Source organism: Hermetia illucens, chromosome 4 (genome assembly GCF_905115235.1).
Source record: "Hermetia illucens chromosome 4, iHerIll2.2.curated.20191125, whole genome shotgun sequence".
In the NCBI taxonomy this organism is placed as follows: domain Eukaryota; kingdom Metazoa; phylum Arthropoda; class Insecta; order Diptera; family Stratiomyidae; genus Hermetia; species Hermetia illucens.
The window spans coordinates 150,763,683-150,791,486 of NC_051852.1; the positions used below are offsets into that span (position 1 = coordinate 150,763,683).

General features: G+C 46.3%; 2 protein-coding genes across 3 annotated transcripts; one reads left to right on the plus strand and one right to left on the minus strand.

The window, feature by feature from the left end:
- Positions 1–18,907: 18,907 nt before the first annotated feature.
- LOC119653804 (guanine nucleotide-binding protein subunit gamma-1) lies at positions 18,908–19,768 on the minus strand. 2 transcript variants are annotated; one of them, XM_038058823.1, is made up of 2 exons: positions 19,627–19,768; positions 18,908–19,571 (listed from the first exon to the last, which is right to left on the minus strand). In XM_038058823.1, exon 2 carries the CDS (start codon positions 19,434–19,436, stop codon positions 19,224–19,226), a length of 213 nt encoding a protein of 70 aa, XP_037914751.1. In that variant the 5' UTR covers positions 19,437–19,571; positions 19,627–19,768; the 3' UTR covers positions 18,908–19,223. The 2 variants fall into 2 exon arrangements, with proteins under 2 accessions (XP_037914751.1, XP_037914750.1); XM_038058822.1 differs by having other exon boundaries at positions 19,623–19,761.
- A 186-nt stretch (positions 19,769–19,954) lies between these two features.
- On the plus strand, positions 19,955–27,534 carry LOC119653803 (T-complex protein 1 subunit theta). The gene is made up of 3 exons (XM_038058821.1): positions 19,955–20,146; positions 20,307–21,466; positions 26,807–27,534. The coding sequence occupies exons 1-3, from the start codon at positions 20,087–20,089 to the stop codon at positions 27,222–27,224; spliced, it is 1,638 nt and encodes a 545-aa protein (XP_037914749.1). The 5' UTR covers positions 19,955–20,086; the 3' UTR covers positions 27,225–27,534.
- Positions 27,535–27,804: the final 270 nt, after the last annotated feature.

The window sequence follows — 27,804 nt, forward strand, 5'->3', positions numbered from 1 at the left end:
AAAAATAAATCATTCGATCCAATTAACATAATTCAATATAAACAATAAATTATTTATTTTTGAAATAAATTTTGATTTAAAAGGAATATTGTGCTGCATTCTTCACGTATTATGCATCTCTGTATAGAATCAAAGTTGCTCAATGTAGAAAATGTTTATGTTAACCATCGAAATCTTGCAGCAATTTTACGAAAAAAAAGACACGTCTAACGCCGGGGGTAGAGCGGATGTGTGTGGTATTCGCATCCACTAAAAACCAACCCCAGCCCCACGAGGTCACCATTTCGGTATTACTTCGCAGGATAGGTTTGCCCTTAATCACTCATCCTTCTGCTCCATCAGCAACTTCTCCTATCTTTTCACGATTTCGGAGGAAACGCTAAGCCAGTCCTTCTCCAACCTCAGCATCTCCGCAATTAAATTCTCCGAGCTGACGCTCCTGCCCAAAGCTTGATTTAGGTTCCTCCTCTCCATTGCGAACCTTTATTATTATTATTATGTTAAGGGAAAGTCGCACCGCGTCCTTGAAGAACTATTGTGCTCCTTTTACTGGTTATAGTACCTATTGATCATAGTATCTCAAGCAGGCCTGTAACCGTTAGGAACTGTAGTATGTTCCCTACTTCCAGATGTTTCAGCTTTGCATCTGGTATTAAGTGTTCTCCCAGATGTCTCGACCTACTTTGCACAAGTGCCCGACACTGTCCCAGGACGTGTGTAGAGGTTTCGTCCTCCTCCTCACAAAACCTGCAGGCAGTGTCCGCAGATATCACTATCTTCCCTAGGTGATAGTTCAGTCGACAATGACCAGTGAGTATTCCCACTATGATTCCGAGGTTCTTTTTGGTGAAGTTTAAGCAATCATTTGTGACTGCTCCATCCCTTGTAGGCCCGCCCAGTATAGTTCCCTCAACCGTTCCTCTTCATTTCTTAGATTCATAGCCATGAAACCATTTCCGATTCCACAGAAAGGTTCTGGCCCGTGTAAAGGCGTCCCTGCTCCCTTCTTGGCTAGTTCCTCCACTGCCTCGTTGCCTTCCAACCCAGCATGGCCTGGAACCCAAAGTATCCAGACCTTGTTGGACGAGCGGAGGGTATTCAGTCTTTCAAGGTATTCCCACACCAGTTTACAGTTCGGCTGGTTGGACCTAAGTGCCTTGATCGCTGCTTGGCTATCGGTGAGAATAGCTATGTTCTGCCCCCTGTAGTTCCTTTGCAGATTAAAGGAGGCACATTTGTTTATGGCGTATATTTCCGCCTGGAATATGCTAGTGTACCTGCCCATTGGCTCAAAGTACATTTTCCTTGGACCAATGACACCGGCACCCGCTCCCTCTGCTGTGAGGGATCCGTCAGTGTACCAAGTAATCAGTTGCTGGTTTAAGCCGTATGTCGCAGCCACGCTCTCCCAGTTTGCCTTGTTACTCCAACGTGTTTCAAACTTCTTATCGAAGTGAAACCTCGTTGTCATGTTATCCCTTGGTATCAGTAATTCGGGATACCGCCTAGAAAAGATATCAATCTTCCTTCAATTTAGGCAGCTCCCCGCCTCACTCATACTACCGGCCATCCTGAATATTGATCTCCTTGCCTGCATCTGTATGTGCAGATGGAGAGGGGTTAATCCCAGAAGGACCTCCAGGGATGCCGTTGGGCATGTCCTCATTGCCCCACTGATACACACGCAAGCCAGCCTTTGGAGCTTATGTAATTCCCTGGCTTGTGTGCTGAGTTGGATTCTTTCTGCCCAGATTACCGCTCCATAGGTAATCATTGGTCTTACTATTGCAGTATATATCCAAAGTAGTATCTTCGGGCTGCAACCCCATTTTTTTGCTGCTATGGATCTGCAAGTTATCAGAGCCCTCGTGGCTTTCCGACAAGTGTTTCCGACATGTGTCTTCCAGAGTAATTTTTGGTCTAGCGTGATTCCCAAATATTTGACCTCTGTTTCTCGTTTCACCTCCATATCATGTAATGTTATGGCTTTCAGGTGATCCAGCTTACGCCTCCTAGTGAATGGTACTATGGTGGTTTTGGTTGGGTTGATCCGCAGTCCCACCTTCCTGCACCAGGCACTAGTAACCCTTAGTCCAGTTTGGATTCTATCACATAAGGTATCTTCATATTTGCCCCTACAGATTAAAACAATGTCGTCCGCATAGCCCTGGACTTATATTCCAGTATTTGTTAACACGGCCAGGAGTTCATCCACTATCATACTCCACATCAGCGGCGATAGTACTCCACCCTGTGGACAGCCTTGAGTGGTGTTCATGATAATAGAATTTGTACGTGTCGGTACCTCTATTTGCCTGTTTTCTAGCATTTTGCCCATCCAGAGTACCAGGGTGTTTCCCACTCCTTTGCCGCTCAGGGCATCTTGTATCTCTGTGTGCGATGTGTTGTCGAATGCTCCTTCGATATCCAAAAACCGCACAGTGCAATTTCTTTTGTTTCTATGGCATCCCATAGTACCTCTGTCAGCTGATACAGAGCAGTTTCAGTTGCCCGTCCTGCCCGGTAAGCGTGTTGACAGTGATGTAGGGGATTACGCTTTAGAACGTTAGTTCTAATATAGTTGTCTATGACCTTCTCCACCGTTTTGAGTACGAACGATGTTAGGCAGATTGGTCTGAAAGATTTAGGGTGAAAAGGATCCTTTTTACCCGCTTTCGGAATAAAGACCACTTTTGCCCGTCTCCATGCCCTTGGTATGTAACCCAGTGCTATGCTCCCCCTTACCACCCTCAGAAGAGACTCTAAAATAATTCCTAGGCCTCTCTGGATAAGTGCTGGGAAAATGCCATCTACTCCGGGAGATTTCAGTGGTTTAAAAGTTCCCACTGCCCATCTTAGCCTAGCTTCTGAGCATACCTCTTTTGCTAGTTTCCAGCTCTCTTTCCTTCCCCTTTTATTAGTTGTTGGGGTGTCAGGCAGATTGTTGTCGTCTGCCACCGAGGGGTAGGTACCCTGTCCTCCTCATTCTCGGTGAATGTCCCATCTTCCTTTTTCAAGCAGACAGAGGACACTTCGTGGTGGGCGTTGGCATCGCAGTCGCGAAGAAGTGGTAACGCCCTCTCCTCGCAATACTTCATCAGTTTTGCGACTTGTTCCGGTGGAGCCCGGCTCTCGTCTCCTGAGAAGTATCCTGACACCTGCCCCTCGGGTGCTGCTCCCGGCTTCCAATGAGACTTGGATAGCCACAAGGTCACCGGTTAAGAACTCTGAAAGACATATCTATTTTAAATTACGTTTAAGAATTATGCAAGCTCTTGGTTTTTCACAGAAGGAGCCCCAAATTATCCGCATGCTTCCTCCTTGCAGACCGTGAATCTGCCCCCGGTACACCCAGGGCTGGCCATTGGCTCCGCTATTGTTTGGAGCTCTTCTCCACTGTCGGAGTGTCACCCTCCTCCTCCCACATGGCGCTTTCCTGCGTATCGCTGTCCACCCTGAGCCCTAGGAGTCCTAGGTCTAGGTCGTCCAGCTTATGCTCTTCACTGGGCAGCAGGTCTATTTCCCTGGTTGATCCAGTCGTTTCCGCCTCTATGGCTTTCGAGACTTCTTCAGGGACTTCGGCAAGTTTTCCACCCGATGCCTCCTCCGAGGTCTCTTTCCTCGGCTTTTCCTTGTGCACATGCACGGGTATGTTGCCAAATCAGTATCGGTATGTTGCGTACCTTAGACAGTGAAACATCACATGCTCTGGATCCCGTCAGGTTTGTAGTTGCTCTCCTCATGTTTTCACGCAAGCCACACCATTATGTTAGGAATAAGCTAGTGCGTCCACTGACCCTCCGTAGACTAGCTCCATCTGCGTTGCCGTAGATCATACGACTCTGACATTGCTGCATTCCTACTCTTTGTGTGCCGCTCCATACGTCTTATATGATACAGCATACTCATTTCTTTTGCCGGAATGTCGACAGGAATCATGCCCGCCACCACCAATACTACCTCATCTGATGTAATTCTAAAAACACTTCAAACCATCAAAGCCATCAGCCGGTAAATCGACTTCACATTCTTCCGTTTCTGAGAATTTGCAAGCGCGTCTGCCCACACAGATGACGAGTAAAGCAAGACTGAACACACCACTCCAGCTAGAAGCAACCACCGATAGTGTTTCAACCCAGCAATATTCGGCAACATTTTTGCAAGTGCCGCGGTGTCACTGGTTGCCTTTTGGCATGCATACTCTAGGTGTTTTCTTAAGTTCAATTTGGTGTCTCTTATAACCCCAGGTATTTAAAAGCTTCTTTTTCCTGCGGTTGGTTACTAAAACCGCTTCCATTTCCGCGTCCGCCAAGGTCATCACCATCATCAACGGCGCAACAGCCGCTATACGGTCTAGGCCTGCCTTAATAAGGAACTCTAGACATCCCGGTTTTGCACCGAGATCCACCACTTCGATAGACCTAAAAGCTGTCTGGCGTCTTGACCTATGCAATCGCTCCATCTCAGATAGGGTCTGCCTCGTTTTCGATATCGAATTGGTGGACCTCGGCGCAAAACCGGGATGTCTGGAGTTCCTTATTAAGGCAGGCCTAGACCGGATACCGGTTGTTGCGCCGTTGATGATGATGATCCCAGTAGTTGGGTGGAATTGAAGAGGATAGTGCCTCTCGCATTTACATCGGCATCACGAATCACTTTCGCCAGGGCCAGTTTACAGAGGACACATGATAGGGCATCCCCTTGTTTTAGACCGTTGTTGAAGTCGAATGGTCTTGAAAGTGATCCTGCTGCTTTAACTGTCCTCGCACATTGGTCAGGGTCAGCCTAGTCAGTCTTATCAATTTCGCCGGTATACCGAATTCTCTCATGACCGTGTACAGTTTTACCCTGTGATATCATAACAGGCAACTTTAAAGTCGATGAAAATATGGTGCAACTGATGACACTTTCCAGCAGAAAGTTTGACCTGTTGCTGATTTGCCTGAAGTGAAGCGTCAATGATGTTCTGAAAATATGGAGCTATCTTACTTACCAAGATAGCGGAGAATATCACATAGATGGTATTCAGCAACGTCAACGAACGTCTCAAATCTAAAATTTACCGCAATGTCGTCCGTCCAGTTGCTCTCTATGGTTCTGAGTGTTGGCCGACTATAAAAGACAATGAACGGCGTCTTACGGTAATGGAGACGAAGATGCTACGTTGGACTAGTGGCGTCACACGTTTAGATCACATCCGAAATGAGGATATCCGCGATCGTTATGGGGTTGCACCGATCGTGGAAAAGTTGCGAGAGAGGCGTCTTCGATGGTATGGTCACGCAACTCGTGCAAACGAGAATTCACTTGCCAAGATTGGTCTGAGCATCGAAGTCGATGGTGAACGACCATAAGGCAGACCTAAACAACGGTGGCTTGCTACGCTAGATGGGGATTTGAAAGCCTCGAGATTGCACCCAGATCAGGTATTCGATAGAGCCAAATGGCGAAGTCGATCACGACGAGCCGACCCCGCTTGTGAACGGGACAAACGCTGAAGAAAAAGAAGAAGAAGATGGTACTCAGGAACATGATACCTCTATAATTGCTGCATTGTGTGATGTCTCCTTTTTTATGTATGAGACAGATAATGCCTCTTTGCCAGTCGTCAGGCATTGACTCACTGCCCCACATCTTGAACACAAGTTGAGGAACCACTTGGTGTAATTGGTCGCCTCCATATTTAACCAATTCGGTTGTAATTTCACCGGCTCCTGGTGACTTATGATTCTTAAGCTGATGAATTGCACGGACTGTTTCTTCTACACTTGGTGGTGGGAATATTTGTCCGTCGTCTTCAGTTGGCGGGACCTCCAGCTCGCCGATGTTCTTGTTGTTCAGTTGTTCTTCAAAGTACTCAACCCATCGCTCCAATATGCCCATTCTGCCGAAAATCAGATTTCCCTCTTTGTCTCGGCCGGATGAGCATGGGGGTGTGTAAGGCTTCATCCTGCTGATTTGTTGGTAAAACTTCCGCGCCTAGTTCGATTGCTCCCTGTACTTTTGGAATTCACAGACCTTTTGGTTCTCCCAGGTTTCCTTTTTCCATCTGTGAAGTCGCTTCTCCGTCGACGGAGTTCGTGATAAGTCTCTGCGCGTGCCCGCGTTCTTTGAGAATGCAGCATTACTCGGTATGCGGCATTCTTTCATTCCGTTGCTAGCTTACATTCATCTTTGAACTAGCCCTTCCGACTTTTTTGCAGCTGGGTCCAAGTATGTTTGCGGCCGTATTAATGACAACGTTCATCAGGTGGTTGTGAAGATCATTTGTTAATGCTTCATCTCCAGGACATCTGTTAGCTGCGGTTATTGCAGCATCCATTTCCCCTTTGTAGGTGTTACGGAATGCTATGCTGTAAATGGCTTCAGTATTCACTCTCACCTGATTGTCAGCGGGGATTGTAGGTAGTGGCTCGGAGCATCATGCCAACGAGATAGTGATCCGAGTGTATATTGGCCCCCCTATATGTTCTGACATTCATCAAGGCTGAGAGGTGGCGGTCAATCTGGTTGAATGTGGTCTCATCTGGAGAGGCCCAAGTATGTTTGTGGACCACTTTCCGCCCAAACTGGGTACTTCCAACAACCATTTCGTGCGATACTGCTAACTGAATAATCCGCAGTCTGTTATCAGTGGTACCCCTATGTAAGCCATGGAAGCCGACGTATCGCCTGAATACGGACTCCGTTCCTACTTGACTGTTGAAATCTCCAAGTAGGATGTTGATATCAAAGGCAGGCAGACAGGCTTCGAGGGTTCGTTCTACAGCCTCGGAGAAGGCTCTGCAGTCTCCTCTATAAGGGCGTGAACATTAATAAGACTTATATTTCTAAATTTGCCTTGCATGCGCAGAGTTCATAGCCGTTCGCTTATGTTTTCAAAGCCGATGACAGCAAGTTTAATTTTTTGGCTGACTAAGAAATCTACTCCGAGCGTATGATTTACTAGATGGCCACTATAATACAATATATGATGTAGTGGCTCTTCTCCAGGAAACCGGTCCCTATCCAACGTATCTCCTGCAACGCTGTTACATCGGCCCTATATTGGGACTGGGGACCGGTTAGCTGCTGAGTAACATTTGGTCTGTACAGGGGGCGCACGTTCCATGAGAAAATGCACAAATCGTTAATCCGTTGTCATTGCCGGGTTCGTCGTTGTGTTATCAGTCCAGTCCAAGGCTCCATTGGTGGCTTCGGAATAAGTTATTTTCGGTGTAAAGTTGTCATCCCTACCCAACCCCGAACCTTAAGGACCAGTTGGCACTATCTGTCCCGTTTTTAGGCGCGGGAGATTCGCCTTCATCCTTCTCCGTCTGCAGCTTTTCGTTAAGAAAGAGCTCCCAGCGACCACCACATGGAGTTGGATATGAGGTTTGGCAGTAGAGCTTTAAGTCTTAGCTCAGCAGGCGTTTTCCAGGTTTTATAGCACCAATCCACGTTTCGCCCTGGGACATATTCTAGCCTTTAACCACCTTACTGTCAATTATCATCCCCAGGTATTTGATACGACCGTATATCCACTGACTACCACTTTCACAGTGTTCTTTTTCGTGCGGTCCGCTTTTAAGACCGCTTCCGTCTTCGCGTCCGCCAAGGTCGACTTGGCTTTTTCTAGCCAGCTTTACCGCTTTCACTGTTTCCGCCAGGTGTACCCCACATCTTCTGGGTATTTTGCTATAACAACCACAGCTATACCTGTGGTACCCCAGTTGTGACAGTGTACTTTTTGGAGCCCTCATCCGTCCCGCACCAGAGAGTCCACCAGATTCGCTAAATACTCGAAGACACCTCTGTCGCGTCTTTAATTCTGTTCCAGTTTCCCGAGTTGAATGCGTTTTCAATATACAGCGCCAACATGGCACAGCAACCGCCAGAAATCAGTGCGCCTTTTGCCAGGTTGCTACCATGCTTATTGCGTCCATCATAGAGTGGGCACGCCGATAATCAAACTGGCGTCCCGACAAACCTTTTAGGCACGCCTCGAAGATGTTGGCAAAAAGTTCGGCCTAGTCTCCACTGCCAGTGTCAAAGCTCAGTTGGGGATGCCATCCAAACCCGGGGCATTGTTGTCACCGATCCTACCGCACATTCCCTGCAGCTCCTCCACAGTTACTAGAGGTATTATGCTCTCATGTGGCTGGACAACCGTTTGCCTTCTCCTATTTTCGTGGCGAGGGAATAGAGTGGTAACAATTTGTTTCAGGAGGCGCAGACAGATCTTCCCAGGTTCACGGTCGCAGTCAACATGGTTCCATTTTCACGTACCGGAGTTTGCCCAGTAGCACCTATGTTATCAACCTCCTTTTCTTAGGTTATTCCTGGTAAGGGGTTCTAACAGGCAGCATTGAGGGTGGCCCCCCTCCTTAATGGTACAAGTTTTCTTCCGGCGAGCCCTATTTTTTCTCCTACGGGGCGGGGCGGGTCCGTCGTAGTCGGATTACTGATTTTCCCCAGAATGTGAGTTACCATACGTTTCTCTTTGCAAGTTGAAAATTAAGAGCATGCCTTTCACAGATTTCTGCGTGGGGGACATGAATTTGGTGAGGCCTCCAAAATCCCTGATTCGGCCGAGACATGATTGCTCCTTCATGTTTTGTATACTCTTAAAGTAATAGTAAACTAGTCCAGCCCCCTTCCCCACGACAAGGTGGTGTCCAAGGGGGACGATATTGATATTGAGAATTCGGGCAAAAGGAGCTTAATTCGTGATCACTCGTTTAGAGGACGAGAGGAACTGGAAGTCGGTATATAGATTGTGGTGCGGAAATGTGGCGAAAATTGAGGAAAAGTTGAAAAATCTTTGATCGACTTCAATATCTCGCTAAATATTAAGAATTCCAGGAAAAGGAGCTTAATTGGTGTTTACCAGTTGGGAGAGCGCGTTTCAAGCCTCACGAAAGGAAGTGGGGATAGAAAATAGGGAATTCCCCGGGCCCAGAGTTTTTCGAAGGCTTATGTTAGAAATTCCAGAATAATAAGATTTCAACCCCGAACCCGGTTTTTCTACATAATTTTCACCCCATGGCCCGGATATCTGAGATGCTTAAGGGAAGATTGCAATTTGTATTGGGCCCAGGAGATACTCTTTATAAAAAAGTGTCTCATTTCCCATGGACAATGGAGGGTAGCATAGATCGTTATGAAATTTAGCTCAGTATGAAAGATTAAACCCCACACAGGTGTATCCTTATCAAAGCCGTAAGAAGTCAAACACAATAAATCACATCGTAAAGTTAAAAAATAACCTCCTGCATCGTATACTTCGAAGGATAACCCTTCATCATTGAAGTAACATTAACAGTTTACAAGGTGGTGCCCTAAATTACCTTCCTATTTTCACTCTGCTCAGGAATAAGAAAATTTCAAGATGCAGAGAAAATACTGTAAAAAGTGCACTGCGTGTCACAACTTCCCCTTCCATTCGCTATCAAAAAAATTATGAAACGTCTTCAACCTAAAAAACTACTAAAACACTTCCTAAAGATAGAAACATTATGATCCTGCTACTTAAATGCACCTGAAAAACCACCTTGAGGTCTTCAAGCAATGCATGAACTACTTTTCTGAAGAAGAAAACATAAAAAAAGAAAACTCCAAGATAGGAAAATTAAAAAAGAAAGCGCCAAGTGGTAAGAAATACATAAATTTCCCACAGCCCATAAATATCATTTCCATCTAGTTTGGTGTTTGGCTAACGAGACAAGGCGAGTCTGATTTCCAAGTCGAATGGAAATTATAGAACCCTCGCAAAGACAGAAGCCAGCTGGCAGAGTGTAAGTAGCAACAAAAAACACGAAGCAATCTTCTTACAGGAGGCGTTAAGAAGGGCTCTGATAGAAGACATTCTTTGATATGTGAGACCTCGGGAAAATTTTCCCTGGAATCATTGCATTTCACTCGGTACGGAAAAGTCGCAGTGAAATGCAATTTTCAAAGGATTAGCGTTGCTTGGGGCAATCTTTTATGAAAATTAGTTTTTGCAAATACTTAGTTTCCGCTGCTTTGAAATTATGGTGACAAATGGGAGTGAACCGTGGGGACTTCATTATTTGAAGTTATTCGAGTAATATAAATAATAGTACACTCATGATAGGCTTGAATTAATTCAGTTATAGTAACGCAAAAAGCCAGCCAAAAAGTAAATTCTTTCCTTGCTTTCTAATTAGTTCCTCTTCTAATATCTACCCTTAACCGTGTTAGTTGGGGTGTAAGAATATATTCAAGGAATTCTATGCTTGTTGTAAAAGATTACCAAAAATATTAGAAATTTGCGGGGTAGCAACCTGTAGATTTCACAATGCTCGCTTTCTGCAACTTGATCCAAGATATAAGCTGGACTTTCTGGACCTAAGTGAACTGAGATGGTGGCACTCCCGTCCTCTTACGGCAATGTGCTTTTGTACTCTGGAAAGCCGAATGGCAGCAGATGCAAATTCGGTGCCAGATTGTTACTGACCGTCACCGCAGGGTGCGCTCTCTTGAATGGAGAGCCGATTTCTGACAAGCCCTTAACTGGAAGTTCCGACTCAAGTTGAAGAGCATCGTAATTATACGGTACTATACACCAACGGAGATATCCGATACAGTGGGGAAAGATGTCTTCTATGAACAATGCAGTTCAGGAGAGACTTCCTAAAAGTGACTTTACCATGTGATGGCTAATCTAAATGCCAAGGTGCTCTCTGACAATTCGTTGTTCGATCATGTGTTGGATAGACATCATCCTGATGATAAATAAAGCTACATTCTGTGCAGCAGTCCAGGGGCTTCTGGGAGAAAAAGCTTTGATTTACAGCCTGGAAGCCACATGTTCTCTGGAAATCCGAGACCTTGACTGCCTCACAGAAAAGAACGAGGTAGAAGAGGCCATTAAACGCGAATGTCCGGAGGTAACCAATGCTCGGATTGGTATCACCTCTGCGAACTCCCGAGGCCAAAAACTCGCTGTGGTGGAAGTTGCCGAGAAACACGCGAGGAAACTTCTAAACAGGGGGGAAATAAGAATTGGTTGGGTAGTTTGTAGGGTACGAATCCGGGCCGCTCAAACCAAATGTTACAGATGTTTGGATTATGAGCACACATCTGCAACCTGTCGATCACCTGACAGAAGGGGAACATGCCGTAAATGCGGTCAGCCAGGCGATAAAGCGAACACTTGCAATGAAAAGGACAGCTGCGTCCTATGCAGGGACCGTGGCGAGACTGATGAGAACGTTGCATTCACTGCGGGCTCGGGGCGGTGTCCAATCTTCAGAGCAGAATTGAAATGAGCTAGGACGCTATCAACATGATTCGCATCCTATAAATCAATGTGCACCGATGTGCAACCGCTCACAAGTTACTAGCACAGTTCGCTGCGGAGACCAAAGCCGATTTAGTACTCATCAGTGAGCAGTTCCGAAACAAGGACCCAATTTCATGGCACCCTGACATATCAGGTACTGCTGCCATCTGGGTTCGGGACGGCACCCTCCTTAGGATTCTTAATCAAGGCCAAGGGGACGGTTTTGTCTGGATTCGGTGTGCAGGGATAACGTTTTCTAGTACCTACCTTACGCCGAATGAGACGATGCCGGGCTTTCAAAGCAGACTTGATGCTTTGGAGGACGCGAACTTAGGCACAGATGGGCGGGTTCTGGTCGGGGTGACTTCAATGCCAGGGCACTTGAATGGGGCATGCCTCACACAGAAACGAATTCTGGAAATGGCGGCGAGAACAGGACTGGTGTTCTAAACAGCGAATCCGCCCCAACGTTCCGGTGCCCGGGCTGCATTCCAGACGAAACCTTCGCGGTCGCGGTGGACGAGTAACGAGTTCTGTAAGACTTCTCGGCATGCGACCATCAATACATTGCCTTCGAAGTGGTGGACACAAACACTCAGTGTGCGCCACCTCTGCGCTCTTTCTGGGCATGGAACGTTGCGAAAGTGAACAGCGGGAGGTTTGTCGAAACTCTTGGAACAGGTGCCGACATTGTCATAAATTCAGTTATGAACCGGATAACGACGGTCTGCGGAGCCTCCATGCCCAGGAGGGCATCGAGACGTGGTAAACCTTCTATTTATTGGTAGAAGGTGGAAATCGCGGAGCTTCGGAAGGAGTGTCACAGGCTAGGCCGGATAACACAACGTCTAAGCGACCGGAAGGAGGCACGTACCATAATGACATACAAATCAGCCAAAAGGAGACTCCGCAGCGCAATAAACAAGAGGAAAGCTCGCTGCTGGCAGGATCTGGTCAACGAGGTGAATGGAGACCCGTGGGGACCCGGTTAGAAACTGATAACCCGAAAAATCGGGGCTCTGCGGAAACCCTGTTCACTTAAAGCCGAGCAAATGGACTGCATTGTAATGACGCTATTCCCTGCGCACCCCGTACGGGATGATGACGTAGGCGCGGAGAGCGCGGAGGACTGTCCGCTTTTCTCTATAAAAGAGCTGGAACAGGCAGTCCTCTCTATGAAAAGCAAGAAGGCGCCAGGACCCGATGGTATTCCAGCAGAACTGGTATTCCAACACCGACCAGACCTAGTGCTCAGCGCATTCAACGCTTGTCTGAAAGAGGTCACTTTCCCTGCTCGTTGGAAGGTGGGGAGGCTTACACTGATCAACAAAGGGAAAGGCTGAGTTGCCGTGGAAAAGTGCTCGAAAAGCTCATCAGAAGTAGACTCGATGAAGCGCTGGACGCACTATCGAACAGGCGCAAAACCGACTCGGCATGCTAATGCGACAGGTAAGCGGATGGATGACTACTCATGGTTTCAACCTTGCACTGGAAAAAACCGAAGCAGTCATCCTGGCCAAAAATAGAATTTCAACTCTGCGTCCCATATCATTCAGCGAGTCGATAATCAAGTCAAAACCAGCGGTAAAGTACCTCGGGCTTACTCTTGACTCAAAGATGAGCTCTTTTGAGCAAATCAAAGCAGCAGCGAACAAGGCTACAACTAGAGTTGTGGCGTTAAGTAGACTAATGGCAAATATCGGGGGTCCAACGTCTAGCAGGCGACGTCTCCTGATGAGTTCAACGTAGTCTGTCCTGCTCTACGACGCATAGTTATGGGGTGACGCTTTTGGCAAAGAGGTATATCGTAAACTTCTCGCGCAAGTACTGAGATAGGAAGCTTTACGGGTGCCGTCTGGGTATCGCACTGTCTCTGAGTCGGCCGTGATTTATTTATTTATTTATTTGTTTAATGAGGACAATAGACAGAAAACATATTCCTTATTACATACTGTCCTCAGAGGGAGGAGCAAGTGAATGGCTTATTTTACGCTTAAAACTAGAGAAGGAAATAGAGTCAAAGGACCCAAGCTAGGGGGCGTTGTAACACCAGCATAGCCCCGGGATCGGAGAGTGGAAGTAAATCTCCAGCTCCGCGAAAGGTACATAAAAAATGAGACGATACGGAAAGCAATATCTGAGTTGGCGAAGCAGTCCATCAGACAAAAACAGAGTTTGAAAAGAGTACACATATCAAGGAAAATACGGCGTTGCTGTAGGGAGGGGAAATTGAGGGTGCGGAGTCGTGGCGGATAAACAACCCGTGGAAGACTCTTTTTGTAAAAGAGGGTGAATTTGCATTGTACAACTTCAAGAGCGCGGCAGTCACGAATGTGGAATGCGGACTAGACTACACAGCAATATTCAAGGATGTTTCTGACAAGGGAATTGAAGAGTGTTAAGGAGGGCTGGATTGAGATAAAGCCGGAGGAAGAACGTAAGATAAAACCAGATATTTTGGAAGCTCTATTGATGATGTCAACGAAGTGGCAATTGAACCTAAGTTTGTCGTCGAATATTATACCCAGGTCTTTAAAGGAGGTCAGCAGTGAAAAGGGTTGTCCACTGAGAGAATAGGATATTTAGAATGTTTCACGAAACCATGCTGGTCTTTGACAGTGAGGTGACCGAAGTGCGCAGTCAACCAGACGTTGACGTATCTTTTGAGGATTTTGGAGCAAGAAGCGAGAAGAGAAATGGGGCGGTAGTTCACAACAAGAGAAGGGCCTCCGCTCTTGAGGATAGAGATGTTAAGGACTTCTTTTCAGAGACGAGGAAAGTAGCATTCATCTAAACTTTTGTTGTAGATTATACTCAGGGGGAGGGAAATGTGTCTTGTACAGTCAAGGAGGAAGAGGTTAGGAAGCACGTCGGGGCCAGGTCCGACATTGGTGGCAAGATTGAATGAGGAACCCAACTAAGGAAGGCGTAAGGAGAGGAATGGCCAGAGATTCGGAACAGTCTGCAGTTATGCGAGGTGATGGAGTTCGCGGGAGTGATCCCTATTGCCCTTCTTGTTAAGCAGCGTCAAGCCATATACAAGCGAAAGGGAGGTGCTTGCCCGTAAAGAACGGCAACGCACCTTAGATGAGTGGCAACTCTCATGGCAAAATAAAACTAGAGTTCATGGGCAACTTAGGTCCGTGGCTGAATCGGAAGCATGGTGAGACTATTTCCTTGCTCAGTTTTTAAATGGGCATGGAGGTTTTCAGTCTTACCTGAACAAGATTGGAAAGGCACTATCTTCGGATTGTGTGTTTTGCAATGAAGTTGTGGACGATGCTCATCACACTTTCTTTTCTTGTGGAAGGTAGGATGGGGTTCGTAAGCAACTCTATTTAAACACGGAAGATCTTTCTCCAGACAACATTGTCGACGAGAGCTGAGAAGTGTTGACAGGTGAAGCCGTGTTGCCGATGGAGAGGTGTTTAGTTGGTAGTCCGAAGACGTATCCAGGTACCCAGAGTAGTTTCACCGCATTGAATCTAGAGATAGAGTTCAAACATTTTCTGCATTCCTGAATGATTTTCGATCAAAGGACTACTCAATGCCCTCAATGCAGCTTGGCTGTGACTGCAGATTGCGATGCGCCTGCCCTTCAACCGCTCGTCAATCACCCACTTTGCCGCCCTTAGGATCGTATAAACTTCGGCTTGAAAAACCGTTGCATATTGTCCCAAAGGAAAGCCCACTTCTCGTTTTTATTCGAGAGGTAGACTCCGGCTCCAGAACCCTCTTCGGCTTTCGAGCCATCGGTCTAGAAGACTTCCGTATATCCCGCCACGCATTCGTCCGGGTCTTCCCAATCCTCTCTATGCTTCAGGGTAACTTGATATCTTCTACCAAACATATGTATGGGGACACGAGAATCGGAAGGCATTGTAAGAACTGGATTCAGTCCTCCCAGTAGCTCTTCCAATGCATATAACATATCGGCCTAATAATGGCAACGTATATCCACATCACCACATGAGGCCTGATATTTCACTTCTTCGGAGAGTTGAAGGGTAGTACCCCTCATCTCATGGAGACAAAGCCCACCCAGTTTTCTCCTTTTTGTGAATAAAACCATTGTGGTTTTATTTGGATTAACTGACAGACCATGTCTGAGGCACCAGCTGTCTATCAAATCAACTGCACGTTGTATATTCTTACACACTGTCCCAAGATCCCGATCAACAGCAAGCACAGCCACCTCATCAGCATAGGCTTGAGCGTGTATTGGCAAATTTTGCAGTTCGCATAGTAGTGAGTCGATCAGCATACTCCACAGAAGTGGCGAAAGCACACCTCCTTGGGGGTAGCCCTTCGTTGCTTCTGCAGTCAGGTAGCTATCGACACCCATCTCAGCGCACAGCAATCTTTGTGTTAGCATAGCATGGATCCACTTAATTAAAGCACCATCAACACCATGCGCTCTGGCGGCGCACAGTCAAAATCCCCTTCAATGTCTACGAACACCCGCATTGCGTACTCACCATTCAAAGTTGCATCCTCTATCTTTGAATGAAGAGCAGACTCACAGGACTTTCCACGTTGGTAAGCATGTTGGTTTTCACGCTCCACCAGTCTCTCCAAACCTTTCAGCAAGAATGAAGTCAAGCTGATCTGTCTGAAGTTCTTTGGATTAAAATAGTCATCTTTCCGAGGTTTCGGTGTGAAGACTACCTTAACCTGTTGCCAAGAGGAAGGCACGTAGCCCAGAGCAAGACATCCTCGAAAAATATTCTTTAGAGGTCGCTCTAAATGCTTCATACCCTCCTTTAGCATTGCCGGATAGCTGCCATCCATGCCAAGTGCTTTGAAATGTTCAAAGGACAGTATGGCAGCTCTCCCCTTTTCATGGGTAACAACCTGAAATTTAACCAGTCTTCGTCCTTGTTACTTTTGCAAGCACGGTTTAGAAGTCGTCTGGTTGATTTCTTGAGGTTTTGCAGTTCTACCACTTTGGCTTCGCGAAATAGGACAAGCTTCTTCATAGCACTCTAAAAGTGTGCAGTTCAGAGTTTTCAATGCATCTTCCAGCGCCAAAGGAGTCCTTAGTCGCTTAGGGAATTGCACTTTATTGCCAAGAAGTTCAATTAACTTTGCCCAATCCGTTTTCCTAGGATTCCGTCTTTGTACTGCAGACTGTTCGCCCGCAGCGCATAGTCAGATTGGATTCTATATAGTTGATCTGAGAGTGAGACCTCGTCTAGCACTCGCCACAATTTCGAGGTACAGATTGTTAGGTCAATTACTTCGCTTCTTCTCGGTCCCACGAACGTAGGGGCGTACCCTACGTTTGCAGTCATAAGACCAGCTGAAGTGATGGAATCAAATAGCTTCTCCTCTCTTGGATTGCATTTGCTACTGCCCCAACAAATATGTTGAGCATTCGCATCGCAACCTATTAAGAGTTCGAGATTACTTAATTTTGCATACGCCACCAGATCCCCAAGCTCTTGCGTCGGTGGAGGATACAAAGAATCATAGGGTAAATAAGCGGAGGCAACTATGACGTTTTACCTCTCGCCACTTATTTGGTATTGTATGATGACCGTAGCTAAGTCCTGGGAACAGTGCTGTCTCAGCATAGTTGTCTCTAACCGTCTTGACATCAGGACGCAAGCTCTCGGCCTTATGGAACTTTCGTCGTAGACGATCCTAGCCCCCTTTACTGATCCAATACCACAGATTCTGCTAAATCGAACCCACGGCTCTTGCACCAGAAAGATGTAGGGGAAATCCTGTAGCTTTGTCATTCTCACTGCCAATATATAGGAGGGAGCTTTGGCATGCTGCAGGTTGATTTGACCAATCTTTATGTTTTTCGACATAATAATAATAATAATCGTTGGCGCAACAATCCATATTGGATCAGGGCCTTGAAGTGTGTTAGAGCACTTCATTCAAGACCGTAACGGTACACTAGGAGGCAATGTGGTCAGCATTGCGCTCGCCCGAGATTATTACCCTGATTTGACTCAGGTACTCATTCACAGCTGAGTCGACTGGTATCCGACGTCAAGTCACGATACAAATCCCACTGCCACAAGCGAGATTTGAACCGCGGCCTTCCGTATTATAACCCAGTGCTCTAACCACTAAGCTATTCGGAGCTATTCGACATAAACTTAGTTTATTGTGTTATGGAAAACAGTTAGAAGCGTATGCGGCAGTGTGCATGTGACGGGGTGTCCCCCACACTGTACCGCCAGAGACTCGATCCCCACGTGTTTGATTTTTCTGAGAAAAGCCATACTTGGAAGTACCGCAGTCCTCTTCCTCTCATCCATGAAAGATCTCATCTCATCCCGCAGAGCATTCATCTGTTTTCCACTTAGCACCTTAATTGGTTTGCGGTGTCCGGGTTGCATAGATTCGATCATTCGAACTGACATCAAATCAGTTCCATTCATGTCTCTGGCTTCCCTTCCTTCCGCCTGTTCCTGGGAAGGTGTAGGAGAAGTTACTAGCAGGTAGGATTCACTCTGTAATCCCTTCACCAGTGCGCCACTGTATGCACTATCCTCCGCGCGCAGCTCCATTGTGGGAGAGCGCACCGAAGATGCTGCAATTTGCTCTATATTGTGTGAGTCGAAGACCATCATTGTTCTTCGCTCTCAAAAGGAGATGACTTCCCTTGAGCACATTCTGACTCTTTTGGTCCAGTTCGAATACCAAGTTGAAACCCTCCTCGTTTGTAGATTTGTTCTTCCTGACATTCATGAAATTTACCCTCCAGTGTCCAAAGTTCATTCTACCCCCACGGCAGCAGTCAGAACAGAGGCTGCAGCTTGCGCATACGTCCTCTTCCTTCCCGCCTTCGCATTCGTATTCCTGTGGGAGGGGCCAGCTTCATTGAGATCTCTCTCGCTGATTTGATCACCTCCCGGCACACCGGTCCTAATCTCCGCGAGACGCGTGGATGTAAGCACTGGTGCGGAGCACAATAAAGCGTTGGCCACAGCAAATGTGTTGGTCTTACGCTTCTTGCGCGCCTTACTGCTGACAGAAGAGTCTAGTGCGTCCAGTGTGGATTTTACCGGGGTTTCCAGTTTATCCCCACCTTCCGCCGGAGATTCCGCTTCCTTGCGTCCGATTTCTCTTCCACATACTGGCGTTAAACCAGTAGCGTCCACTTCACAAGCTTTCCGTTCTTCCGCTCTTTCCGGTAAGGATGAAGGAGAAGGTTCTGACATGCATGATTCAGCCTGTAGTCCCCCCTCTTTAGTGGCCGAAGTTCCTTTCTGCCGGGCCTTCCTCTTCCGTTTGCGGGTAGAAATTCCCTGACTTGAAAGCCCTAAGCAACGCGGGAAATGTTCCAGACTAGTTCTCTGGCATCGGGGATGTGCCTAGTTGGTAGTTCAACGGCTGCGGAGATCCAGCACTATGTGTAAATCGCATTTTAGCGAAAAAATATCTTAGAAGATTGGGATTGTAGCCTTGCGGGACATCACTGCCGTCAATTTTTCTGCAAATAAAGTAGCGAATTATGAATTGCCTTCAACGATCCCGGGTATCAAATCTGGCATCTGGCTGTGACGTATAGCGTAACACTTGGCCCGCTAACGAGCGTCTTCATTAATAATCCGGAAGCGATCTTGGTATGAAAAGCATTGAAATGGAAAAACCAAATTTTTTGCTTACACATATATTTCGCTACATTTTGTATACTTTACAAAGTTATAATTAGAAAAACCAATAAAGCAACCGCTTTCCGCGGGCGACTATATTAAAAAGTAAATGCGCAGAAATAAATCATCGATTTTGCTAAAAATAAGATTCAAACCAAAGTTTTCTAATTAAAAATAAATTACGAGATAGAAATAGGATACAAACGAACGACACAATACGATGGGAATGGCGCGGGCGCATCCTGAGTATCCAGGCGAATGTTTCCTTCCATCCATCGCGGCTGCGGCGAGGGTCCACGACTCCCCGGCGCACCTCCTTACAGAATTGTGCAGGAACTCTTCTCACGGAATGGATTCACTTTCTGGCTCGAGAAGCCGTTGAGCAGGCAATCCTCCTGGTCGTGTTCCGTCACATACTTTATGATATCGGCACACGCTTGCGAGACGGGCATCCTTTGCAGAGCCGCCTCGCGTCGTAATTGCTCCACGATCGCCCGCTGCTGTTGCAAGTTGGATGCCATTATGTCCATAACTGCAGTCTCCGAGAGTCCTATATTGAACACTTTGGCGTTCTTCTTTTAACGATTGTCACGAAATTGGTGGGAATACTATGACCCCGTAGCGCAGGATGTTCGTCGATGGTCGTTTGCGTGGATCGCAAGTCGCTACGAGAAAATCGAAGAATATAATTTTCACGCCCAGATAAATGAACTTACTCACTTGACAGTTGTACGAAAATTCAGCTCGGGTTCAGCACTGTCAATTGTTGCTGAACATGTTTTCTTGCAGTTTGCCAAAATGTGGTTATAGAACTGCCATAGTTGCGGTTTCAGTATTTGCTAGAACGGAGAAGAGAAATTAGTTTTTCGGAGGAAAATCGGCATTAATTAAGCAAATTTTGAAGGAATTAATAAAAGAGCATCCCTATCTATTTTTTAGCTGTTTCATTGTTATTTTCACTTGAAGATTTTCTCAGCTTTCTGCCAGTCACTCCGCTAACTAAATGACATTTGTAGATTTTCCGAACGCGTCCGTCTTACTCACTCTCACTCAACTTCTGTCGAGAACATTCCGCGGCTGTCGTCTGCCATTCGCCTTTTTGAATCATTCACCACTTTCAGGTTAGAATCGCGTTGTAGTCTCGTGAATTGTTCGGTGTGTGAAAATCTGTTTTGCAAAAATGGCTTTATCCGTTCCAAAGGCGCCTGGCATGGCTCAGATGATGAAGGAGGGAGCACGCGTAAGTAAAAAAGCCACTTTTCATTGAGACTTCCACTTGGGTCCGCAGTACGCACAATGAAAACAGTGCAGATGGCCAGGTCGAGCTGGGCCTCGTGAGCCGATTATTTGCACTAACTTGGAAGCGTAGATGCTGATTCGTCCTTTCTGTCTGTTTGTAGATGTACAGCGGGCTGGAGGAAGCCGTTTACCGGAACATCAGCGCCTGCAAGGAGTTCGCCCAAAGTGTTCGCTCCGCATATGGCCCCAACGGCATGAATAAAATGGTCATCAATTATCTCGGCAAGCAGTTCGTGACTTCTGATGCAGGGACAATCATGCGAGAACTGGATGTAGAGCATCCAGCCGCCAAGCTAATGGTGATGGCCAGTCAAATGCAGGAAGCTGAGGTTGGAGACGGCACCAACTTTGTGGTGGTCTTCGCAGGAGCTCTCCTGGAAGGTGCCGAGGAACTCCTCCGATTGGGCGTGACGACAAGTGAAATCTCGGAAGGTTACGAGAAGGCCTTAGAAAAAGCCCTGGAGATCCTAGACAAATTAGTTTGTTATGAAATTAAGGATTACCGGGACCTGAACCAGGTCAGAGACTGCATTCGCACCGCGGTCATGTCCAAACAGTACGGCCAGGAAGATTTAATTGCCGATTTAATCGCAAAAGCTTGCATATCAATCCTTCCGGAGAAGTCCACGTTCAATGTTGACAACATCCGGGTTTGTAAAATTCTTGGCAGTGGCCTGACCCGCTCGGAAGTTCTGAGGGGAATGGTCTTCAAACGACACGTCGAAGGCGATGTCTCGGTCGCGGAAAAGGCAAAGATCGCTATTTTCTCATGCCCCGTGGACATCATCCAAACCGAGACAAAAGGCACAGTTTTGATCAAGTCTGCCGAGGAACTTATGAACTTCAGCCGCGGCGAGGAGAACCTTCTTGAACAGCAAATCAAAGCGATCGCTGACACAGGAGCCAAGGTGGTCGTCGCAGGAGGCAAATTTGGAGACATGGCCTTGCATTTCCTGAACAAATACGGAATCATGGCCGTGCGTCTCAACTCTAAATTCGATTTGAGGAGGCTGAGCAAGGCAGTGAATGGTACAGTTCTGCCAAGGATTACTGCTCCTACGGCCGAGGAACTAGGCTACTGTGACAAGGTTTGCATCGAGGAATTGGGTGATACTTCCATTGTGGCGTTCAGGAATGAAGGAGCCGATTCCAGGATTGCTACGATTGTCATTCGTGGAGCGACTGACGGATTCATGGACGATATTGAGCGAGCAATCGATGATGGTGTGAACACATTCAAGGGGTTGACCCGGGATGGACGGTAAGTGGAAAATTGTTAAAGTTTTGAGATATATACCCACACTAAGGCGGATAAATATCTCGTCGATCACCCGGGATGGTAAATTCTAATGCATGGGATAACTCGAAATAGAGTTGCTTCTTTCTTCTCTATATGAGGCCTATCCGGACGAAACCTGTGGGACGACGCAGGCAGGAGTTGATAAAAATTTAGAGCTTTCGAGTAACAGTAGCGGTCACTTTCCATGTACTATTCCCATGTTGCCGCCCAGAGAGAGGTTGATCAGCCGCAACTTCCCTAAATAAAACGTAGTTCCCCTAATTAGAATAAGTTTTTACTACGGTAAAGATGTGTCTATTGGGTTAAAAACTCCAAAGACATGGCCCAGCAAGGTGGGAGTTATGCTAGGATTTTGAAATCCTCACGTCAAAGTAAAACAAATACAATCGTCCTATCCCGCGATCTGGAGGAATTTCGCCTTGCACTGACTCAATGCGGAACGAACGTACGCAATTGTGAGTCGCGCTGGCCATGACTTCGATGGCCTTGTGTGACACCTACACGACCACGGGATGCGCATGCACCTCGTGAGTTTTGTCCGCGTTCGCGGTACACGCTAGAGTGGCCTGCGTGCCGTTTCAGCCTTGTTCCAACCCAGATGTTGCATTTTCCGAAGCAGCGACTGGAAGTACAGCCGACAACCAGATTCCTCAACAAGTGATTGAACTTACCCCTGATGAGGTGATCCTTCAGACAGGCATGACAGCCCTTGATCACACGTCGTCCAGGCAGGCGTGACAGCCCTTGATCACACGTCGTCCAGGCAGGCCAAAACGTGATCAAATTTAGTTGTGTCCACCATGGTGCCTGCCCCAACTCACTTCTCGGGGTCCTATCCCACGGCGACAGGCGACAAAATTCTGCCTGACAACCCAAGAACGAATAAAAAGGGAAGAAAGGAGAACTGGAAACTAGCAAAAGAGGTATGCTCGGAAGCTAGGGTAAGGATGGCTGTGGGAACTTGGTGTACAAGCTTAAATCCACTTTTTTTAGGAATGAAAAAAAACTGTATTCGAAATACTGGCCCTTGCTATCTACACATTTTTTTCCATCTTCGGGTAATTTATGGATACCATGCCGATAAAATTGTTCATCTTTCGAGGCAAACCACTCATCAAGCAATTTTCGGACGTCTGCGTAAGAATCGAAGTACTGTTTAGCGAGCGAGTGGCCCATCGATGAAAACAGATGATTATCGGATGGGGCCAGGTCTGGTGAATAAGCGGGGTGGTGTAGTATCTCCCAGTTGGGCGTTTCTAAGTAATTTTGAACTTTTCTCGACGGGTGCGACGGACCATTATCATGGAGGAAAATCAGCTTTTCATGTCTTTGCCGATATTCCGGCCGTTTTTCATTCAGAGCACGATGCAATTTGATGAGTTGTTGGTGATAACGATGGGCGTCGACGGTTTCACCAGGTTTCGTACAGTATCGTCTTCCGCCCGAAGCTACTTGGTCTTTGCAGAAGATGTCGCTGATTTCTCGAAATAAATCCACTTTTCGTCGCCAGTGACAATCCGATCCAAAAATATCTTTCTTTTGTAACTGGCAAGCAAGAATTCGCATGTGTTTTGGCACCGCTCCATCTGCCTATCATTCAATTCCTGCGGCATCCATGTTCTGATCTTTTGAACCTTACCCATTGTACGTAGACTCATGGAAACGGCTTGTTGAGAAACACCTAATTACTTGGCGAGCATTTTCTGTGTTTGAGTATCATCTTCGTCCAAAAGAGCTTCCAATTTGTGGTCCTTAACTTTCCTGGGCCGATTTTCATGCTCCTTGTCGCTGAGAGCGAAATCGCGATCTTTGAATCGACGGAACCAGTCTCGGCACGTTGTTTCCGATAGAGCATTATCGCCGTAGGCCTCAACAAGCATTTCATGCGATTCAGCTGCTGTTTTCTTCAAATTGAAGCAAAAAATTAGAGCTTCCCGCAAAGGCTTTTTTTTTTTCGGGAACAAAACTGGACATGATTATTGAAAAGAAAAATATATTTTTTTATGAAATTGCTGATGATATGGACTGATAATTGTTGACAAATGTCATATTAAAAAAAATATGGCGTGCTCATAGCAGCTTCATACGCTCACTGACGCCATCTGTAAGCAAACAGCAGATTTAAGCTTGTACACCTGGTAAACCAATGAAATCACACCGAGTAGATTGTATCTTCCCAGCACAAATCCAGATACGCCAAGAAATTATCTTAGAGTCTCTTCTGAGGGTGGCAAGGGGCAGCATCATCATCATCAACGGCGCAGCAACCGGTATCCAGTCTAGGTCTGCCTTAATAAGGAACTCCAAACACCCCGGTTTTATGCCGAGGTCCACCAATTCGATATCCCTAAAAGCTATATGAGAATACCCTATGTGATAGAATCCAAACTGGACTAAGGGTTGCTAGTGCCTGGTGCAGGAAGTTGGGACTGCGTATCAATCCAACCAAAAAAAAACTTAATCATCTGATAGCCATAAGGGTACGTGACATGGAGGTGAAACGAGAACAGGTAAAATATTTGGGAATTACACTAGACCAAAAATTACTCTGGAAGACGCATGTCGAAAAACTACGAGGCCTCTGATGGCTTGTAAGTCCTTAGCAGGAAAAATGGGGTTTCAGCCCAAAGATAGTACTTTGAATATACACTGCAATAGTAAGACCAATAATTATCTATGGGGCGGTAATCTGAGCAGAAAGAACTAAACTCAGCCCACAAGGAATTACACAAATTCCAAAGACTGGCTTGCGTGTGTATCAGTGGGGTAATGAGGACATGCCCAACGGCATCTCTGAAGATCCTTCTGGGATTAATCCCTCTCCATCTGCACATACAGATGCAAGGAAGGAAGGCAATATTCAGGATGGCTGGGAGTATCAATGAGGCGGGGATCTGTCTAAATCAAGATTGATTGATATTCTTTCTAGACGGTATCATGAATTATTGATGCTAAGGGATAATATAACAGCGAGGTTTCACTACGATAAGAAGTTTGAAACACGTTGGAGTAACAAGGCAAACTGAGAAAGCGTAGCTGTGACATACGCCTTAAAACAGCAACTGATTACTTGGTACACTGACGGATCCTTCACAGACAGCAGAGGGAGCGGGTGCCGGTGTCATTGATCCAAGGAAAATGTGCTTGGAGCCAATAGGTAAGCACACTTGCATATTCCAGGCGGAAATATACGCCATAGATAGATGTGCTTCCTTTTATCTCCAAAGGAACTACAGGTGGCAGAACATTGCTATTCTTACCGACAGTCAAGCAGCGATCAAGGCACTTACCTTCAACCAGGTGAACGCCGTTTTGATGCCATAAACTTCTAAGACCGTGCCTGCTGTTATGAGAGCAGGGAGGCAGAATCTAATCGGCTCGGGTCTTCAGAGACAGCCCGAAACATTCACAAAGGAAAGCAGCTCTCCCACCCTGCAGCTAGAAATCTCTCTGAGGTCCCTAGAGAATGGTTTACCCAGTGTCCGTAGCCTGACTCTAACTAGAGTTGGGCAATCGCAGTGAAAGTGCATGAGGGTTTCCCTTCCTTCTTCGCAGCTTCGGCAATGCGAATTGTACCCTGTGTGTATTCGAGAAAACCCCCGCGTCGATTCCACAAACCATCTTTGATTCATTGGTAAAAAATACTATGTCATAATCTTGCAACCCGCCGCCCTGGTTGGAAAGTCCGCAGCAAAATTTCTCCTGAAGTTCAGCTTGCGTTTGGCAGTCCGTGGAGGATACTCAGATTTCCCGAGGTACTTCGTCTAGGATGTTACTGCGGCCATAGGACTTCGTTGCCCATCATCCGGACTCACGCAGTCTGACGGCACTGCACGCTGCAACGTATTTAATGTGGAGATCTAGGGGGAAGAGATGCAGGAGTGCATTGAGATCATCCCCCGGGCAGGACTGCAGATCCCCAGTAGCACCTGCACACGCGGTTCTTTGAATCTTATCAAGCTTCGCTCTATCGTATTTTTTGCTCAAAGCCTGTCACCATAGGCCGTTAGGATTGGATGCACCACAGCGGTGTCATCCAGAAAACCATCTTCGACCGTAGATCCCATTTTTTGGAAAGGTTCTCTCACAGGCTTTCTTAACCCTCAGTTTTACGTTCAATCTCCAATTTAGTTTTGGGTCCAGGATTACACCCAGATACTTTACATTGAAGGAAAGAACTCTTCTTTGTTCATTCAGGTAGGTGGAATTCATCAGTACCGTTTTGGTTGGGTTTATGCCGAGTCCACGTCTTGTGGCCCACACCTTTCGCAACGCTCATAATGGACGGAAACATCCCTGACACTAATAACAGCAAGTTGTCCGCATACGCTACTTCCTTCACCCCGCTGCTGTCCAATATTCGTAAAATTTTGTCCATTACTATTAAACAGAGCACCGGAGAGATGGCGCCACCCTGGGGCGTGCCTCTTTTTACGGCTCTGATCAAGTGGTTGTCTCCCAGACCCGACTGAATTATCCTGGTATTTAGCATGGATATAATCCAATGCGTAAGATACCCCTCCAATTCAATACTGGTCAAGACTTCCTTGATGACGGTGGTAATAACGTTGTTGAAAGCTCCCTCTATATCCAGGAAGGCCACTAGGGTATATTACTTGCACTGCAGTGACCGCTCAACCATGCGAATTACCACGTGGAAAGCAGTTTCTGTGGATTTTCCTTTGAGGTAGGCATGCTGGGACTTAGAGAAAGGCGTTCTTCTCACATTCGTCCTTAAGTGGATGTTCAGGACGCGCTCTAGAGTCTTTAGCACGAAGTAGGTGAGGCTGATTGGTCGAAAGCCATTCGCGGATTCATGGGCGCGCCTGCCCGCTTTCGGTATGAAAACTACTCGTTCACGGCTCCAGGACTGTGGTACGTATCCTAAAGAGATACAGGTCCAGTAAATCTCAACAAGCCACGGCACAACCCTTTCCTGCTACTTCTGTAGCATCACTGGCATTATGCCAGGCCAGGAGATTTATATGCGGAGAAGCTGTTTATAGCGCAGCCGATCTTATCCTCGGTAATTACCGATTTGATAGTCTCGCACGGCTGGGGTGGCCGCAAACCTTCCAAGCAAGGCTCTGACTCATAATCCTCCAGGCTGACAGATCGCCTTACCCTTCCTGTTTGCATTAATTGGTAGGTTATCGAGGGCGTCGAACAGTTTATATGCCGTTGCGCGCGTTGTTTCTGTCGATAATTTCACCGCGGTAATTAACACTTCTACATGCACTTTACCTTTTTAATAATTATAATAATTTAAATTCAATCTTGAAAATATATTTATCTTTTCAGATTCGTCCCTGGTGCTGGTGCAACAGAAATCGAATTAGCTCAACAATTATCTGAATATGCCGATACTCTGCCTGGATTAGATCAATATGCTGTTCGTAAATTCGCCGCAGCACTAGAAGTATTCCCCAAGGCGTTGGCAGACAACACTGGAGTCAATGCCACTGAACTAGTTCATAAATTATACTTAGCTCACAAGGAGAAGGGAAAGAATTATGGCTTTAATATTGACGCTGAGCAAGCTGATGTTATCGACGTAACAACAACCAAAATCTACGATTTGTACGCATCAAAATGGTGGGGCCTTAAATACGCAACGAGCGCTGCATCAACTATCCTCAAAGTCGACCAAATTATTATGGCAAAACGTGCGGGCGGTCCAAAAGCACGACAACCAGCCGGAAGTGATGATGAGTCTTAGATTTAGTTGTGTTCGAAACTATACATTCTCACGTTCACTATTTTAACTTTTATTTTTTCACTTAAATCTATATATATTTACCATGTAGATTTCTGTTAAGGCTTTCGATTAACATTTATAATTTACAAAACATAATTTAACTTAATGAAATTTCGACTGGTCTGAAGAAGTCGACCTCAGTATGTACCATCGCCAGGAGAAATGGACACGCGAATCGATGGCTTAATACATCATTTAGGCAAATGTGTTCCATGTTATTTTCACGCACTCTAACCAGAGAATAAAACATTTGTATGATTTACACGCGAAATCCTGTGTTTTATTTGTTAATTGTGATTTAATTAAAGTTGATGGTTTGAAATCTGAACTGTAGTCTTGAGCTGAACATTCATCGCAGAAAGAATTTAACTCTTGTCTTGTCAGTTTATGTTTCTGTAAATATGAATCGTTTTTCTATTTTAGGGGGCAAACATGAAAGGAATACGTGGGCGTAGGTATATAGTTTGTAATCAGAAACATGTTGATTGAGCTTTCTACATCACTTTTGACTTTTTGCTTCCCGATTGCTCTGTCAGTCACA

Excerpts from the sequence above, each read along its gene's own strand:
- LOC119653804 (XM_038058823.1), bottom strand. The coding sequence starts at position 19,436 with ATGGACATAATGGCATCCAACTTGCAACAGCAGCGGGCGATCGTGGAG.
- LOC119653803 (XM_038058821.1), top strand. The coding sequence starts at position 20,087 with ATGGCTTTATCCGTTCCAAAGGCGCCTGGCATGGCTCAGATGATGAAG. Across the intron at positions 20,147-20,306 it reads TGATGAAGGAGGGAGCACGC|ATGTACAGCGGGCTGGAGGA; the intron begins GTAAGTAAAAAA and ends GTCTGTTTGTAG. Across the intron at positions 21,467-26,806 it reads GGGTTGACCCGGGATGGACG|ATTCGTCCCTGGTGCTGGTG; the intron begins GTAAGTGGAAAA and ends TTATCTTTTCAG.